The sequence below is a fragment of the Benincasa hispida genome, chromosome 2 (genome assembly GCF_027475165.1).
Source record: "Benincasa hispida cultivar pf3 chromosome 2, pf3_genome.v1.1, whole genome shotgun sequence".
NCBI lineage: Eukaryota > Viridiplantae > Streptophyta > Magnoliopsida > Cucurbitales > Cucurbitaceae > Benincasa > Benincasa hispida.
The window spans coordinates 49,816,151-49,831,587 of record NC_143479.1 but is presented as its reverse complement, the minus strand read 5'-3'; the positions used below and the strand labels follow the sequence as shown (position 1 = coordinate 49,831,587).

At 32.2% G+C, this 15,437-nt stretch overlaps 2 protein-coding genes across 2 annotated transcripts in view; both read right to left on the bottom strand.

The window, feature by feature from the left end:
* Positions 1–2,803, bottom strand: part of LOC150037975 (uncharacterized) — a 3,908-nt gene extending 1,105 nt beyond the window's left edge. The window contains exons 1-2 of the mRNA XM_090311096.1: positions 2,161–2,803; positions 1,221–1,592 (exon numbers count right to left, since the gene is read on the bottom strand). Coding sequence (XP_090167222.1) covers positions 1,221–1,592; positions 2,161–2,640 — 852 coding nt within the window. The 5' untranslated portion in view covers positions 2,641–2,803. The remainder of the gene's footprint in view (positions 1–1,220; positions 1,593–2,160) is intronic.
* Positions 2,804–11,117: 8,314 nt separating this feature from the next.
* LOC150037974 (uncharacterized) lies at positions 11,118–14,755 on the bottom strand. Its single transcript, XM_090311095.1, has 7 exons — positions 14,471–14,755; positions 14,000–14,344; positions 13,492–13,890; positions 12,355–13,047; positions 12,022–12,247; positions 11,826–11,880; positions 11,118–11,301 (listed from the first exon to the last, which is right to left on the bottom strand). The coding sequence occupies exons 1-7, from the start codon at positions 14,753–14,755 to the stop codon at positions 11,118–11,120; spliced, it is 2,187 nt and encodes a 728-aa protein (XP_090167221.1).
* Positions 14,756–15,437: the final 682 nt, after the last annotated feature.

The window sequence follows — 15,437 nt, the reverse complement described above, 5'->3', positions numbered from 1 at the left end:
TAGAGAGAAAAAAAAAATAAAAGTTAAATATGGTGTGAGAATTAAAAAAAAAAAAAAAAAAAAAAAAAAAAAAAAAAAAAAAATTGGGAAAATGTTTAAATTTTAGAATCAGAAATGTGATAGATATATATTTGAAGTGAAATAGAAAAGTATTTAGAGCAAAGGTTAGAAAAATGGACTTTTTGTAGATTTGGCAAAATAAATTTTGAAAATTAGGTCAATTGCCTATATTTATTACTTTTGCAACAATAGCAAAAAAAATAAGCTCAATCCACGTGATACACTTTTGATATACACTTGATACACTACTAGTGTACGTCTGATACACTTGATATATTGTTGATCCACACTTGAACTATTGATAGACACTTGATCCATTTTATATACTATTGATACACGGTTAAAAATGACTAATTATTTAAATGTTTTAAAAAAATTCACAAAAATGATTTTTTTTTTTTTTAGAAAAAAAAAATTCTCTAGTTATTCCAAACACGTCCAAATTGTCAAAATGAGTATACTAAATTGAGTGTTAGTGGGCTTCAGGTTGAATCTCCTTAGCATGTTGTACATTTATACTTAAAAATGAAAGAAGCAATATTATTTAAAAAGGAAAAAAACTACAAAAAGGGATAAAAAAATGTAGTAAAAACAAAAATTTAAGTGAGTAATAACTCATATTGCTGCAAACAAAAAATACAGAAAATATACAAATTAATTGAAAAAATACACAACTGATATACTTTATATGTGGTATATTAGTTGACTGATATATCAAAAAACCTAGACTTGTTAAAAAGAGCAAAATTAGAATACGGAATAAACAAAAATATTTGAGAATTTTGCCGTATCTACAATATTTCATATGTTAATGGTACGTCCCTAATTATATATTTTAGATTTGTCACTCATGGCAAATTCCCTAGAAAAATTCTAAAGAGATAAATCCAGAGGAAGAAAAACAGTGTTAGAAGGGAAAAAAAATTATAGAAAATTATGGGTTAATTTGGAAACGTTTTTCTACAAAAAAAAAAAAAAAAAAAAAAAAAAAAAAAAAAAAAAAAAAAATTGAAATTTATGTTTGTTTTTTTCGTTCCGAAGAAATATTAAAAATCTTAATCCACTTCTAAAAATAAAGACAACAAATTTGATTTGATTTTTGAAAACATGAATGAAAAATGAATATTAACAAACCAAAGAAACTTAGTAAAATAATTTACCTGGTGAAACCCCATTTCATGAGTAATAGAGAATCCCAAATCAGACAAACATGAGAACAACATTTGATCACTAACCCTTAAATAGGGATATCTTTCAATGCAACCATCCAACCTTTTGGCTACCAATGCTGCAAGTGGGTAACTCAAAGCATAGCCAGCTCCTCCAAAAGCCATATCAAATGAGAAATCAAAGTTAGACTTCACACACTCTGAGTTCATCCCAATGTACCAATGTTTCTTGTGATCATACTTTCCTAATGTCTTCACTAAATTATCTACAAATATTATCGTATCGTCGTCTGTCATCACGAACCACCTCACATTTTTGTCGCCTTCTCTAAACGACTCCATCACCGTTCGAAAGATCCTCACCTATGTGAAGAATATGAATAAAGGTATAAATATAACGTAAATTATCAACTTAAGCTTTTTGATATGTTAAAAAAAAAAAAAAAAAAAAAAAAAAAAAAAAAAAAAAAACTCATAAGTTGTCTTTGAACTTTCATTTGTGTTTATTTAGTCATTGCTTAAAAATTTTCTAAATCGAAAGTCTCTTTAAACTTTGAAAGTTGTATCTATTCTGTCTTTGTACTTTAAAAATAATAATAGATATTGAAATTTCAGTGACTTCACATATTATCTTTAAATAACATTGTCTACATATCATGTAATGATCACGAACTAACAGAGTTAACAAGTATACTTATTAGGATCTAAATATATGGATATACAATTATAAAAGTATTATTAAGACCTAATTGAAACTTTAATTTTTATACTTTATAAACTAAATAGGGTATGGTTGAATTTCTAATTTATTCAATATTAAATATGTTTTAATATGAGTAGGTGTAAGTTTTTCAGTGAAGGGGTCATTTGATTTTGGAATACACTGTAAAACCTGTAATATCTTGGGATATTGGTTAAATTAGAAATCAACCTGATCTGGCCATTTGATTTTGGGATACACTGCAAAGCCTGTAATATCTTCGTTGACTCGAAATGGAGCAGAGGAGTCCGACCACGGTAGGAACTCCGCGGAAGGAGGTCGTTCGAAGAAGACGTGGCCTCGAGTTACATTGGGACGCCACCATGACTCGCTATAATGTCTCTTGTACTTCCATGTATTCATTGAGCCAACGATGCTGAACATGATGTGGGAGACATTGGTCGGAGTATCGGTGGGCGGCGGCGGTGGCAACGACAGAGAAGTGTTGACTAATGGAAATTTTTGTTTGAGGTTTGTAAGAAGGTCAGATGGTCGGTAGTTGGGAGGTGAAAACAAGAAAACATAGAGCATGAACAAGACTAGCCCTGAAAATGCCAAAACTTTGGTGACATTTCCTTGAGCTAGTGAAGAAAGCTTGGTTTGAAACTTGCCTATGGTGGAAGTGATTGGTAGTGGAGATTGAGAAGACATGTTGAAGAAGAACAAAGGAGTTTGAAGAAAATTAAGGGTATGAATTTACATAGCAAGATGGAAAGAATGAGATTTACAAAAGGCCATTATAGGAGGAAACTTACTCCTAAATTAAAGGGTATAGTATGTTTATTAAAGAAGACTTTTTGGAAAGGAATGGTTTGAGTTAGAAATTACCACGTTTCATGTTTAAGTTTGCAAATAAATGTGAAGCTATTTGCCTATAAACTATGAAGAAGGAGTTCCAATGTTATTGGTTGTCATTTAAGCATTCCTAAAGTCAATTGTGTAGGAAAAGAGTTTTAATTTATTGCCAATTTCCATGCTTCCATTATATAATGTAATTTAGTTCTTCTTCAACGGCTAATTAGCCCTAGCCCACAATTTTCTCTTTCTTCCCTTTTGAATAATTAATTACATATGTGTCTTTCATCCCATTAGCTTTGTTAGGTTCTTCGGTCTAATGTGTTCCTTTACCATCGTTCTAAATGGTTTAAAATTTTAATTGAGGGGATTAGGTTCTTCTTCCTTTAAGGTCTATTTCCTTCAAGTATTTTCGGGTTTTTGGGTAAGCTTGTTTGTATTTTAAATCTTGTTATTGTGTTTTGTTTGTATTTTGAGTGTGAGGTCTCGTTCCGTTTCGTACCATTCGATACCTTTGTAAAAAAATATACATGTAACTACGTCATAATAAGGGTAAAAAATTCAAACTTTGTCCTAGAATAATGAAAATATACTCATATGTATCTTGTCGCTTTTAATTCTCGTAAATTCTTTGTGCATTAATATTTCTTACATTGTCAATAAGTTTTTAACTAGTATTTAGTTTTGTTTGAAGTGTACAGGGGAGTGGTCAAATATTTTGGTTGATTTTCTTTTACATTGTAAATAAAATAATCAATAAATATAACTTTTTTTAAAGTAGTAGAGGATTTAAATTACATATTTCTCAGTCTTCAACACATGATGTCAGTTGAACTTATAAGTTCTTTCTGACTTCAATAATAAATACATATAATTGTGTGACATATAAAGTCTAAATATCGAAGTAATAAAATGAGTATCAATAATTAATAGGTTTGAAAAAATTCATAAACTTTAAACCCTAATTAATTACCAATTGACCCTTTGATTTTCCTTGACATTAAGGAGAGGGGAAAAAACCAAACAAAAAGATTAAAAAGAATTGTGTGAATATCATATAGACAATATTTTTAATCATACTATCATAAAAAGAAGCCAACAAGAGCGTAACTCGATTGGCATAATATTCATATTATCAACTTCGTGGGGTGAGGAAATCGTGGTTTGAGGTTCGATTCCCTCACCCACATTTTAATTATAATACCTCTTAAAAAAAAGATTAAAAAGAAAAGTCAAATTTGTACTTTAAGAATAAAACTCTGTTGATGTTTTAATAATATTTTTAATCTCCAAATTTTCATCTAATTTTTTCTAATTTTCATACAAAATTTATAAATATAAAACTTGGATTTGAAGAGCCAACCCCATCCACCACTCTAGATAGTCAAAATACATTGTCCAATAAACCAAATATATTTTCCCTTCAAATGAACGTTACATACATACTTGGGGATAAATATATGGTTTTTTTGTCTCTCATGTTCTCTTTTAAATTTCATTTCTTTTTTTTTTTGTGTTGATAAATTTCTATTGGATTTTTATTTACACTTGATCAAAAAAAAGTCATGGGCTTGAATTTCGACATGTATATTTGTTGGACTAAAAAAAATTGTTACTAACCGTGTCGTTGTTCTAACTTTAAAATTGAAGTTAATGTAGAAGCTTAGTTATTGATTTTTAAGTTTATTTTTAAGAGCATGTTTGATAGTGATTCTAAAATGGTTCATTTTTTCGTTTTGTAAATCATTCTAAAACATGATTTTAATATTTTATAATTTTGATTTTTATAATATAAAATTGCATCTAATTGTGTAAAAGAAATATTAAATTAATTATGAGTGAATAAATATATATTTATGAGTGATTTTTAGCATGATAAAACATAAAAATGATTTAAATAATTTTAAAGTCAGTCTCAAACATGCAATAATAGATTTATGAAATTAAAAAAATTGTTTAATAGATCTCTAACATTTTAATTTTGTGTTTAATAAATCTTTAAGTTTTAAGAGTGTCTACTAAGTCTTTTTGGTTTCTAATAGTGTCCTTGTATATTCATAATAGCTTTTAAGTAATGGATCTATTTTTTTTTTTTTTTTAAAAAAGTATTTGTGTTTAATAAAATCATCAATTTTCAATCTTACATCTAATAAATTGATGATTTTTTAAATATGTTGAATGTATCAAATACACTATTTAATTGCATTTATGAAACACTCTTTGAAGTTTCAAAATCTTACTAATTACAAATTTGTAACTTTAATTTAAAGAATCTACTGACACAAACATCAATCTGAACATAATGAATAAAAGTTAACACCAATTTTGTATCATCTCAAAGATCTAATGATTCGATCCACACTCCTACAATTATTTAACTCATGAAAAATATATTAGAGACACAAAAATTTAAGGACTAAACCTATAGCGTATAAAATTGATTTCACTAAACCAAACTTACCCATCATTAAAGCTAATGATTCAAGTTGGGACATGTTCATCTACCACAATCAAAAACCTACCCACTCCACATTATCCTCTACCTAATTTAACCTCAAATTCAGATTAATAAGTTATGTTAACAAATTATATACATTTCACCATACCTAAAACCAAGACAAGTTTGCATAAGAATTGATGAGTTGTTTACTAATTATTTAGCATATGATACAAATATATATTGTACATGGTATTTGACCCTTCCATATTACGTTACAATTCCTTATAAGTTATATTATAAAATGAAGCTGTAGATCTCAAGAAATGGGTTGTATTGCATGGCAGCTTCTCTGTGGTGCATGAAAATATGTGTTGTTTATTATTAATATTATTATTATTATTCAACACTTATTTGACCAATCAAAGGCCAAAGAGACTTGTTTTTTTTTTCCATTGAGTTGATGTTTGTTTAGAGACTACGTTTCTTGATGAACTTTGTCAATCTAAATGTTTGCATTTTTATTCCCAAAAGTATGTGCTTTGAAAGCAAAATGAGTTGGAAAATGAGGCAACTCAGTAGTTGAGATATATTATACTCTTCAAGGTGGAAAATTGAAATATCAAAATAAAAATAAATTAATTAATAAATAAATAGAGTGGTTTTGAGTGGTCAAAAGATTTACAAAAATAGCAAAAAAAATTACAAAAATGACAAAATCTTCCTCCCGCTCAAGTAAAATATCTAAAAAAAGAGAAATTGTGGGAGATGACGAATATATTAGGGGAAAATGGGATAGGTGGCCCAAAATAAAAGGCATAAATGAAAATGGGTACCATTTTGAAAACCAATGAAATTTAGTCTTCTACTTATGTTATCATTGTGTAAAATTACCACTTTAATCCTAGTGCATTATTCTTCTATTTTCTTCGTTTTGCAATGTTTTTTTTTTCTTTTTTCATTTTTCTGAGTTTCTTCTTCTTCATTTTTTTTTTTTTTTGTGTTTTTCTTTCTGCATTTCTTATTCTTTTTTCTTTGGTTCTTTTTTTGCGCATTTCTTCTTTTTCCCCTTTCTTTGTGTGTGTGTGTTTTTTTTTTTTTTTTTTCATTTCTTTGAATCGAGCATCAAACATCAAGTGAACCTCTGAATCAAGCATAGAGCATATAACATAGGGCTTAAAGTATCGAGGATCGAGTAGCATGTAGATACACTACAAGAATTTTCACATTTCCCCATGCAAAACCACGTCAAGCAAAGTATTAAAAATGTCGGGATAGGTTATGCCGACGCACTTTTTTTGCGTCGGCATAATCGTCGTCATATCCATGTCGGGAGAAGTTCCTCTCAACGAAAACTATTTTCATCGGCATAACTACCATTTTTGACAACATAATTGCTTGCATCGGCATATGTTTTTTCCAACAAAATACAACTTGCGTTGAGAAAAGCATAGTCCTAAACAAACAAATTTCAATTCAAAATGTAGATTTCTGCCCACGTTTATTTGCGTCGGCATAAGTTATTTATAATTTTATATATTTCTTGTAACAATTAAATTACCAATTTTTTATTTCCTTAATACCTAATTATGCACAAACAAAAATTAATCTTCAAACAAATCAATTGAGAATAAATATATAAAAAAAAAGTAAGTTTATATATTTAAAAATAAGACTAATATTCAATACACAAGTTATAAAAATTTACGAACAAAATTTGTATATACAATTATATACAAATTTTCTAACTTCTTACAAATCCCTTATACAAAAAAAAAAAAAAAAAAAAAGGTTTAATCTTCCATAAGCCAAAATAAGTGAGAAACCAAACTAAGTAATCATATCACAAAATCTTCTTGCAATCTTCAAAAAAAAATGATCTTTAAGAATTTACACAAACAACCTGAAATAGGAAAAACAAAATGTTTAAAATGGTTATGAGGAATGATCCCTCTCTCAAGCTACAAACATGTTGTCAATGTTCATAATTAAAATATGAACACCACAAACAACGATTTTACTATCTAAAAAGTGATTAAAATTAAGACATGAACCCCTCCCCCCACATTACGAGCATGTCGTAAATCCACTTAAGCAAATAGATAAACGCCCTTTAAACCTCCACAACTATCGGATCTCTATAAATAAGCCAAGAACTCTGTTCCTTTAAAGTCCACAAATAGGTTTCAAGATAATCCAAAACACAATTACAACATATACATCCCCCCTCCCCTTCCAAGCTACGAATGTGTCCTTGTTCCACCTAAATGTCATTTAAACCACAAAGTAACAACAAATGCATAGAAAGCGTCAAAGTGAATCTCTCTCCTCTAAATCTACCTAAATTTATTTCAAGGCTAAACCCGTCATTCGATAGTCCTAAAAGCATATAACTCAACTCTTGGATCCCCACAAATAAATCCAAGAATAAAGTTCCTTTAAAGTGCACAATTAGGCTTCTAAATAATCTAAAAAATAATTACAACATGTACATCCCTCCTCCCCCTCACCCAAGCTACAAAGATGTCCTAGTTCCACCTAAACACCATTTAAACCACAAAGTGGCAACAAGTACATTAAAACATGCATATTTAAAGTAGCTACCATAACTGTAGGATAGCCACAAAACAAACAAATGAAGTTCCTAAATCCACTACAACTGTATTTGAAGTGGTTACCATAACTGCATGATAGCCACACAACAACCAAATTAAGTTTCTAAATCCACAAACCAAGAACTGAAAGTTGTCAAAACGTATCTAGTTGTTCGAAGGTCCATCTCCTTGCTTTTGTTGTGCACCTAACTGTCTTGTGATTTCAGTCAATTGATCTTGAAAACCTGAAACTATTGACTTCAACATGGCATTTTCCTCCTTTAAGCTTGTCACCTCCACCTCAAGCTTTTCATACTTATTTCCAATATCATTCTCAATTTTTTAGGAAGATGTAGCTAAATTGGGTTTTGGGTTCTATTCAAAACCTTTAATGTGGCCTGATCGTTTTCCCAAAACATGTTCATAAATAATTTCTTCTGTTGTTGGTTCAATCCCATCTTGTGATGACTGTTTAATCTTCTCTTGCATTGCCAACTATTCTATAGTAGTTTTTTAGATTTTATATTATATATAAGGATTAATATAAAATTACGCATATATGATACAACATAACTTACATATGCTTCTTTGCCGGCTTCGCTTATCTACCCATCTCATCCTTCTCTGAGAAGTGACTTTTGTAAAATAATTCTACTTGGCCTACTTTTTCACCCTTCTCGATCGTCTGTAATTCAATAAATAAATTTATTCTTTACATTCAATGGGAAATTAATAAAACAATAATGAATTTACATCATACCATACCAATTCATTTTGCACTTGAAGAAATGATTTCGACCCATAATAATGGTTGAAACCGAGACATTCTCTGCTCTTCTTTTTCCTACAGAAATTATTATTTATTAGTATAAGCAATTTATGTAAATAATAAGTACAACAAACATATAAAATTTACCTGCCATTCAGGAGTCTCCCATCGATCATAAAGAATCTTTCAATCTTCTTTATTTGTTAACCTGTCTGGTGGACTTTCACGAGCAATTACAGGATTCTCAAAGCCACAATAGTGCTTATGCAATTCTGATCTATATTATCTAAATAAGTTCTGTATTTTCCAATTTATGTACTTATTGACGACATTCGAGGATAGATCCATAATAAAATGTGTCTACATTTTCAATAAAAGTTATGGTAAGTATACATAAAAGATTAATACAATAAAAGCATAAAACTTACCTGTAAACGAGCCTTTATAGTGGCAATAACATCACTAGGTACATCCTTCCACTTAGAACAATGCAATGAAATTGTGTCCTAGGTTGCGGTCCCAATGGCATTGCTAAACTTTATAGCAAAGATGCTTACTGGTTTTCCAATATCCTCAGAAATGGTAATTGGGATCCGGCCATATCGATGTACATATATATCCAAATTAATGTTTCGACTGTGTCCTCGCCCACACTTCCGTTTTGTTCTAGAATTGGATCCTGGAACAAAATCAAATACACTACTTCAATTAGAGGTTACAATAATATTTAGATATTCAACCTAAGACATACTACTATCACCTAATGTGATGGTCGTTCCTACCTCTATCGAAAGACTCGTAGTCAAAGTGTTAGCTTCCCTAACTAGTTCATCTGCTAGAGGATCTTGAAATTATGAATTACACTAGTGTTGTTATAAAGTTATTTACTATCTTGATCACCAGAACCTAGATATTGATTTGAACTTGAACTCTTCTCAGTGGATGATTCTACATCTTCGGGTTCATCATTTATAAAACTGGCATCGTCTGAGTATGGTGCACTATGATTCAATTGTTGTGGATTAACTTGAGGTTCTAGAATAGTATGATCAACGTCATCTCGACATAATATGGCATCCTGGATAGATTCATTGACCTCAATCCTTCCAACTAATTCCAACAACTCTAATTCATTATTTTCACCTCCATCTACTTCTAGAATGTCCCATACGTATTTATTTTGGATAATTCGCACAATTTTCCAACTATTGCCAAGTTTATTGTCGTTGATGTAAAAAACTTGTTTGGCTTGAGTTGCAAAGATGAAGGGCTCATGTATTTATTGACATGAACCCTAAATCCTGTCATACGTTATTTGTTTTTTAGGGTCTGTATCAAACCACTTACATTAGAAAAGGATCACACGTTCTCCATTGCTATATTCTAAGTCTAATACTTCAACTAGTATACCATAGTAATTAGTTTCAACTCCTTCTGTTTCTCTAGGCACCATTTTCAACTCCTTGATCTGCATCAAGCATGTGACGTGAACATTAGTAAGGAAAACGGGTCAAATATTTATGATTGTTAACCTTTATTGATAGAAGCTAAATAAATGAAGCTAAAAGGTCAAATGTTTTCCATTTTCTAATTTTTTTTTCAAAGTTTTCATTTTTCCTCATAATCTTTTTAATCAATCAAACAAAACGACTATTTATTAGAGTTTTTTTTAAATGATATGATATCAAATTTACATTTACCTATTAACTTAAGTTTTTCGGATCAATCGATGATTTAACATTAACAAGCCATAATTTAGATATGTCCAAATTAAACATGGAAAAGCAGGTGATGAAAATAGTTAGTCAGACGTTGTCTAGAAGAAGAAGCTCGCAATACTCCAATTTCATATCCGCTGGAACAAACAAAAAACTCTATGTATTGCACATTGTGGACTATGGTATTCATAAGCTTCATCTTCTATCGAGTTTGCAGTTCTAGAATGTCATTAAGTTCATTCATAACCTTGTCACGTAACTCAACCTTTGTTGCACGCTGCTTTTTTGGCCATTTAGCAATGGACTTCAGTTGGTCATTTGCAAAGTCCATTGCATTCTTAAAATCCTCAACCAACTTAGACTGATATCCATAACGCTTTCTTTTACTACCCCTTGATAAATGCCTCCTTCGAAACCAAAACCTGTCGGGATTGCATCAAACTTATCCTGTGACAGGTCACCTACATGCATACGCCCTGGCACATTTGAGGCATGTCACCAAGTGTCTTTGCCCCTTCTCCAGTTGCCCGGTCCTTGCCGAAGATGTAGGCTAAGTCATCAAAATATGGGAATGACTTGTTCATGAGCCCTTTTGCTATAGGATGGCTCTACATGAAAAGTATGGCTAGTCAATATAACGGGTGACAATGAATGGAAAAAAATGTTTATGAAATTTTACCTTCACCCAACCATCGAACGTCTCTTTCTCCGCAATGATGCATTGGGATTCTTCATTCCAATCGAACCCGCTGCATGTCGGTCCTCGCATTTCTACTATAGCTTGGTACGTCTTTTAAGGCTCATTACCCTACAATCTATTGTGGGGATCCCTTGTATTCTACAGCCAGGTATCTTAACTGTGCTAAGTACCCAAGGTGAAAGATCTCATTGTTTGATCTCCATCCATCATATTCAACCAAAGTCACCAAACATTTCACCAACTTCAACTCTTCCTCCCTCGTCCAAGTGTGCTTTGGAGATCTAGAAGAAATTGTCATACTACATGTACATCGTAGTACAATTGAAGTAGTAAAGAAATAAATTGTCATGTGATGTGTTATGTACAATGTATACAATGTATAAGGTAGTAAATCTAATTATATTGAGAAATTTGGAAATTGATTCCAAAATCGCATACTTGAAATTAAAAAAATACATTGTCAAAGCCACAAACTAAACATGAAGCTACTGATTGTAACTATCAGTCAGAAAACATATTATGTGTCAGTTCATCCCTCCATTGTGTCCATACGTTTGAACTCTCAATAGAATTGATCTCATCCCTACCAATGGTAGTAGAATATGAGTCCACCTCGTCTAGATCCTTGGGCATTTTGGCAATATTCCTCTCCTTATTAATAAGATTATAAAAAAGGCAACATGTCGTGATCGTCCGAGTTTTGACTTGCACAAGGTAGTATGATTTTCCACGGAGTATTGCCCATCTCCCTTTCATCAGCCCGAATGCCCTCTTGATGACATTCCTCGCAGAAGAGTGTTTCATGTTAAAAAAATTCTCTTACAGTTGTTGGTGCATTCCCTCTTCAACGCCATTTCGAAAAATGATATCATTCTCCTCTATATGGTGTCAAGAAACCCTCCGCATTTGGGTACCAGCATCACATAGATAATAATACCCTATACAATATTCAATTATATGAAATCATAATCGTTGAGTACTACGATGTACGACAAGAAGTTGTACGTGTAAGTCGTTACCCTTCGAAACCTTCAATCCGTTAGGTCGTGATATTGCATCTCTAAGCACACGAGAATCAGCTGCAGGACCTTCCCACCCAGGTAAGACAAATATGAAATCGCCATTCGTGTCGCAAACACCAAGAACATTCGTGGCGATTTCACCCTTCATCGTCCTGTACCTTGGTCGATCAGTGGCACTCACGTTGATCTTTATGTACGTACCATCTAACGCACCTAGACAATCCTGTGCGAACATAACATATGAAATATTCATGTACATAAGTTATCTAAACTAGACACGGACACCACACCAACATTAGATAATGAAGTAGACAATATCCTTGGTAGTACCAAATCTGGAAAGTTATCTACGGCTTTGTTTTGATCAGTGATATTGTGAAAAGGAAACATATGTTCATGGAAAATGACATCCCTTGAAATGAAAATCTGTTGCTTTTCAATATCATAAAGTCGATATCCTTTAATCCCTGGTGGATAACCCAAAAATACAACAGGAATTGTACGAGGATGAAACTTCAACCGTTGGTTTGTTAATGTAGAAGCAAAACATAAACAACCAAAAGTTCGAATAGAAGAATAATCAGCATGTTGTCCATATAAATGAAAATAAGGAGTATGCCACTTTAATAAAGGAGAAGGAATTCGATTGATGAGAAAGCAAGCAATGAGAACACATTCACCCCAAAACTTAATAGGAAAATGGGACTGAAATAGTAAAGATCGAGCAACATTCAAAAGCTGTTGGTGTTTTCTTTCAACCACAGAATTTTGTTCTGGACGAGTAACACAAGAATACTGATGTCGAACTCCTTTAGTAGCAAAGAAATCATTAAAAGGAAGTTCTGGGGCATTATCATACCGAAACTGTTTAATAGATGCATTAAATTGATTCTCAACAAGTTTGAAGAAACGTGGAACAATGACTAAAGCATCTGATTTTTGTTTCATAAAAAAAACCCATGTATTTCGGGAATGATCATCAACAAGTGTTAGAAAATATCGATAACTAGAATGCTTAGGATTCTGATATGGTCCCCAAATATCACAGTGAACAAGATCAAACATATGTGAAGATACATTGTTATGAGATATGAAAGACAACCTTTTCTATTTTGCAAGAGGACAAATCATACAAGTAGGAACATTATTATGCTGAAGTTTAAATGGTAAAACATCTTGTAAAGCAGATAAGTGTTTGTGAGATGGATGATCCATTCTATTATGCCAAAGATTAGTATTCTCCATATGAGAAACAGAAGAGCACATAGAATCATAGAAATTTTCAGATGATTTATGTTAACTTATCTGCAACTTATAAAGCCCCTGCCAAAGATCAGCCTTCCAATCATCTTCATGGTTGACTTATCCTGAATAATACAGGAATTTCCAACAAACTTAACAGCAATGGACTTATCAGCCGTTAAGACACTTATAGAAATCAGATGATAGTAGAAACTAGGAACGAACAAGACATTGTGGAGCATTGAGATGAGAATCAATCCGAATATCACCAATAAAATCCACATTGATACAAGACTGATCAGGAAAAGTAACGCACATCCCAGATACAGGCATGAGATGAGAGAAAATTTTTTGACAAGAACAAATATGTGCAGTAGCACCAGAGTCGACTATCCAAGCAGCAGATAAAGGAGAAACAGAACATGTACCTGCTACATGAGAAGTGATAACATCAGAATCAGAGGTGGACTTGATTTTGAAAAGATGTGTCTGAAAAAAGCTTAGCAAACTTTGATATTGTTCAGCCGTAAAGCCAGGAATAGAACTTGAAGAAGTTGTAGAAGAGGATTCAGGCTTAGCTGAGGCATTCTTCTGATTCTTTATCCAGGAGGAAATCCATGTAATCTATAACATTTCTCAACAGTATGACCGAAAATGTTACAATAGTGCAAATCATACGATCCTTTTTCTTAGAATTAGAAGAAGTTGATGTGGACTGAGCACTTGAATTAACAGAGGAAGAAGTAGGGGAAGAAGAGTTCTTGACTAGGAGAGCTGTAGCGGATGAAAAATTTGTTGATGAAGGTGCAACAGAAGCACGTTGTTCAACTTCTTGAGCAACAAGATAAAAGGCTCTTTGTAAAGAAGGCTCAAGTTCCATTAACAAAAGTTGTGTCTGAATCTGGCTAAAAGAACCATTCAAGTCCATGAGGAAGGTCATTACATGCTCGGTTTGGAAGTAGTTAACCAAATCTTTGACTCCTTCATAGGTATAATGACCACAGGTGCAAGATGGACGATAAGAGGCGAGTTCATTCCACAACGTCTTCATTTTTGCGAAATAAGTCGTAACAGAGAGCTGATTTTGAGAAAGAGTCGATAACTCTTGACGAAGTTGAAAGATTCGAGGTCTATTCTTATATTGGTATCGTTGTTGAAGATCAAGTCAAATGTCCCTTGCTGAATCAGAGATATTAACACTTACAGAGATCTCCTTCGAGAGAGAGTTGAGAATCCAAGCCGTAACCACATTGTTACAAATAATCCATGAATTTCGTAAATCGCTATCAGGTTTGGACAAACTTCCATCAACAAAACCAAGCTTGTTCTTGACCATGAGCTCTAGAATCATAGCACGACTCCATGATGTATAGTTTGATTCTATCAATAAATCTGAAACAAGAATGAGATTTGTGCTATCAGAATGATGAAGAAAGTACGGGTTCAAATATTGGTCAATAACGGAGGAAGGAGATGAAAGGTTGGCCATTAATGGCGAAGTAAAAGTGTTATCGGGAAGATCAATCATGGGAAAGAGGAGAAGAAAAATGAAAAGGCTTGAGAGAAGAAAATGACATCTGATACTATATTGGAACCAGAGAAACTTAAAACCTTTTTCTTAAATTCTCATTAATGAGTTGGCTCAATAAATAGGCAATTAAAGTACAGTTGGCAGTAACAATCGATAACAAAAGATAACCATCTAACCAATTCTAAAACTAATTCTAATATCGTAATGGCTTTTTCGATGACATTCTCGTAGATGATATCTGTCACACCCCGTTCCAGATGTCCCTTCTAACCTAGAACGAAGCGTGAAGACATTAAACTTCACTTCTCTCCATGACATCTAACGTCCCAATTCTTAACATATCCTGTACTCAAGATCAAACCCAAACTTCCAAAACCCATTTCCAAAAATAATCTATGTTCATTGACAGAGTTTAGGAATTTGATTTAGTTTAAATCATAATATTGTTTAAAGAGATATATAGACCAATAGTACGGATTATTTTGAACAAAACCTCCCATGACATGTAACTCACAAGTTCTAGCTGTTCTGGAATATTCTCAAATACATGCACAAACAATACAACAGATGTTTAATAACACTAGTGGCATTTGGCGGCTCAGCAGGCACTAGGAACTTGTTGCTACCTAGGGTGGGGAAA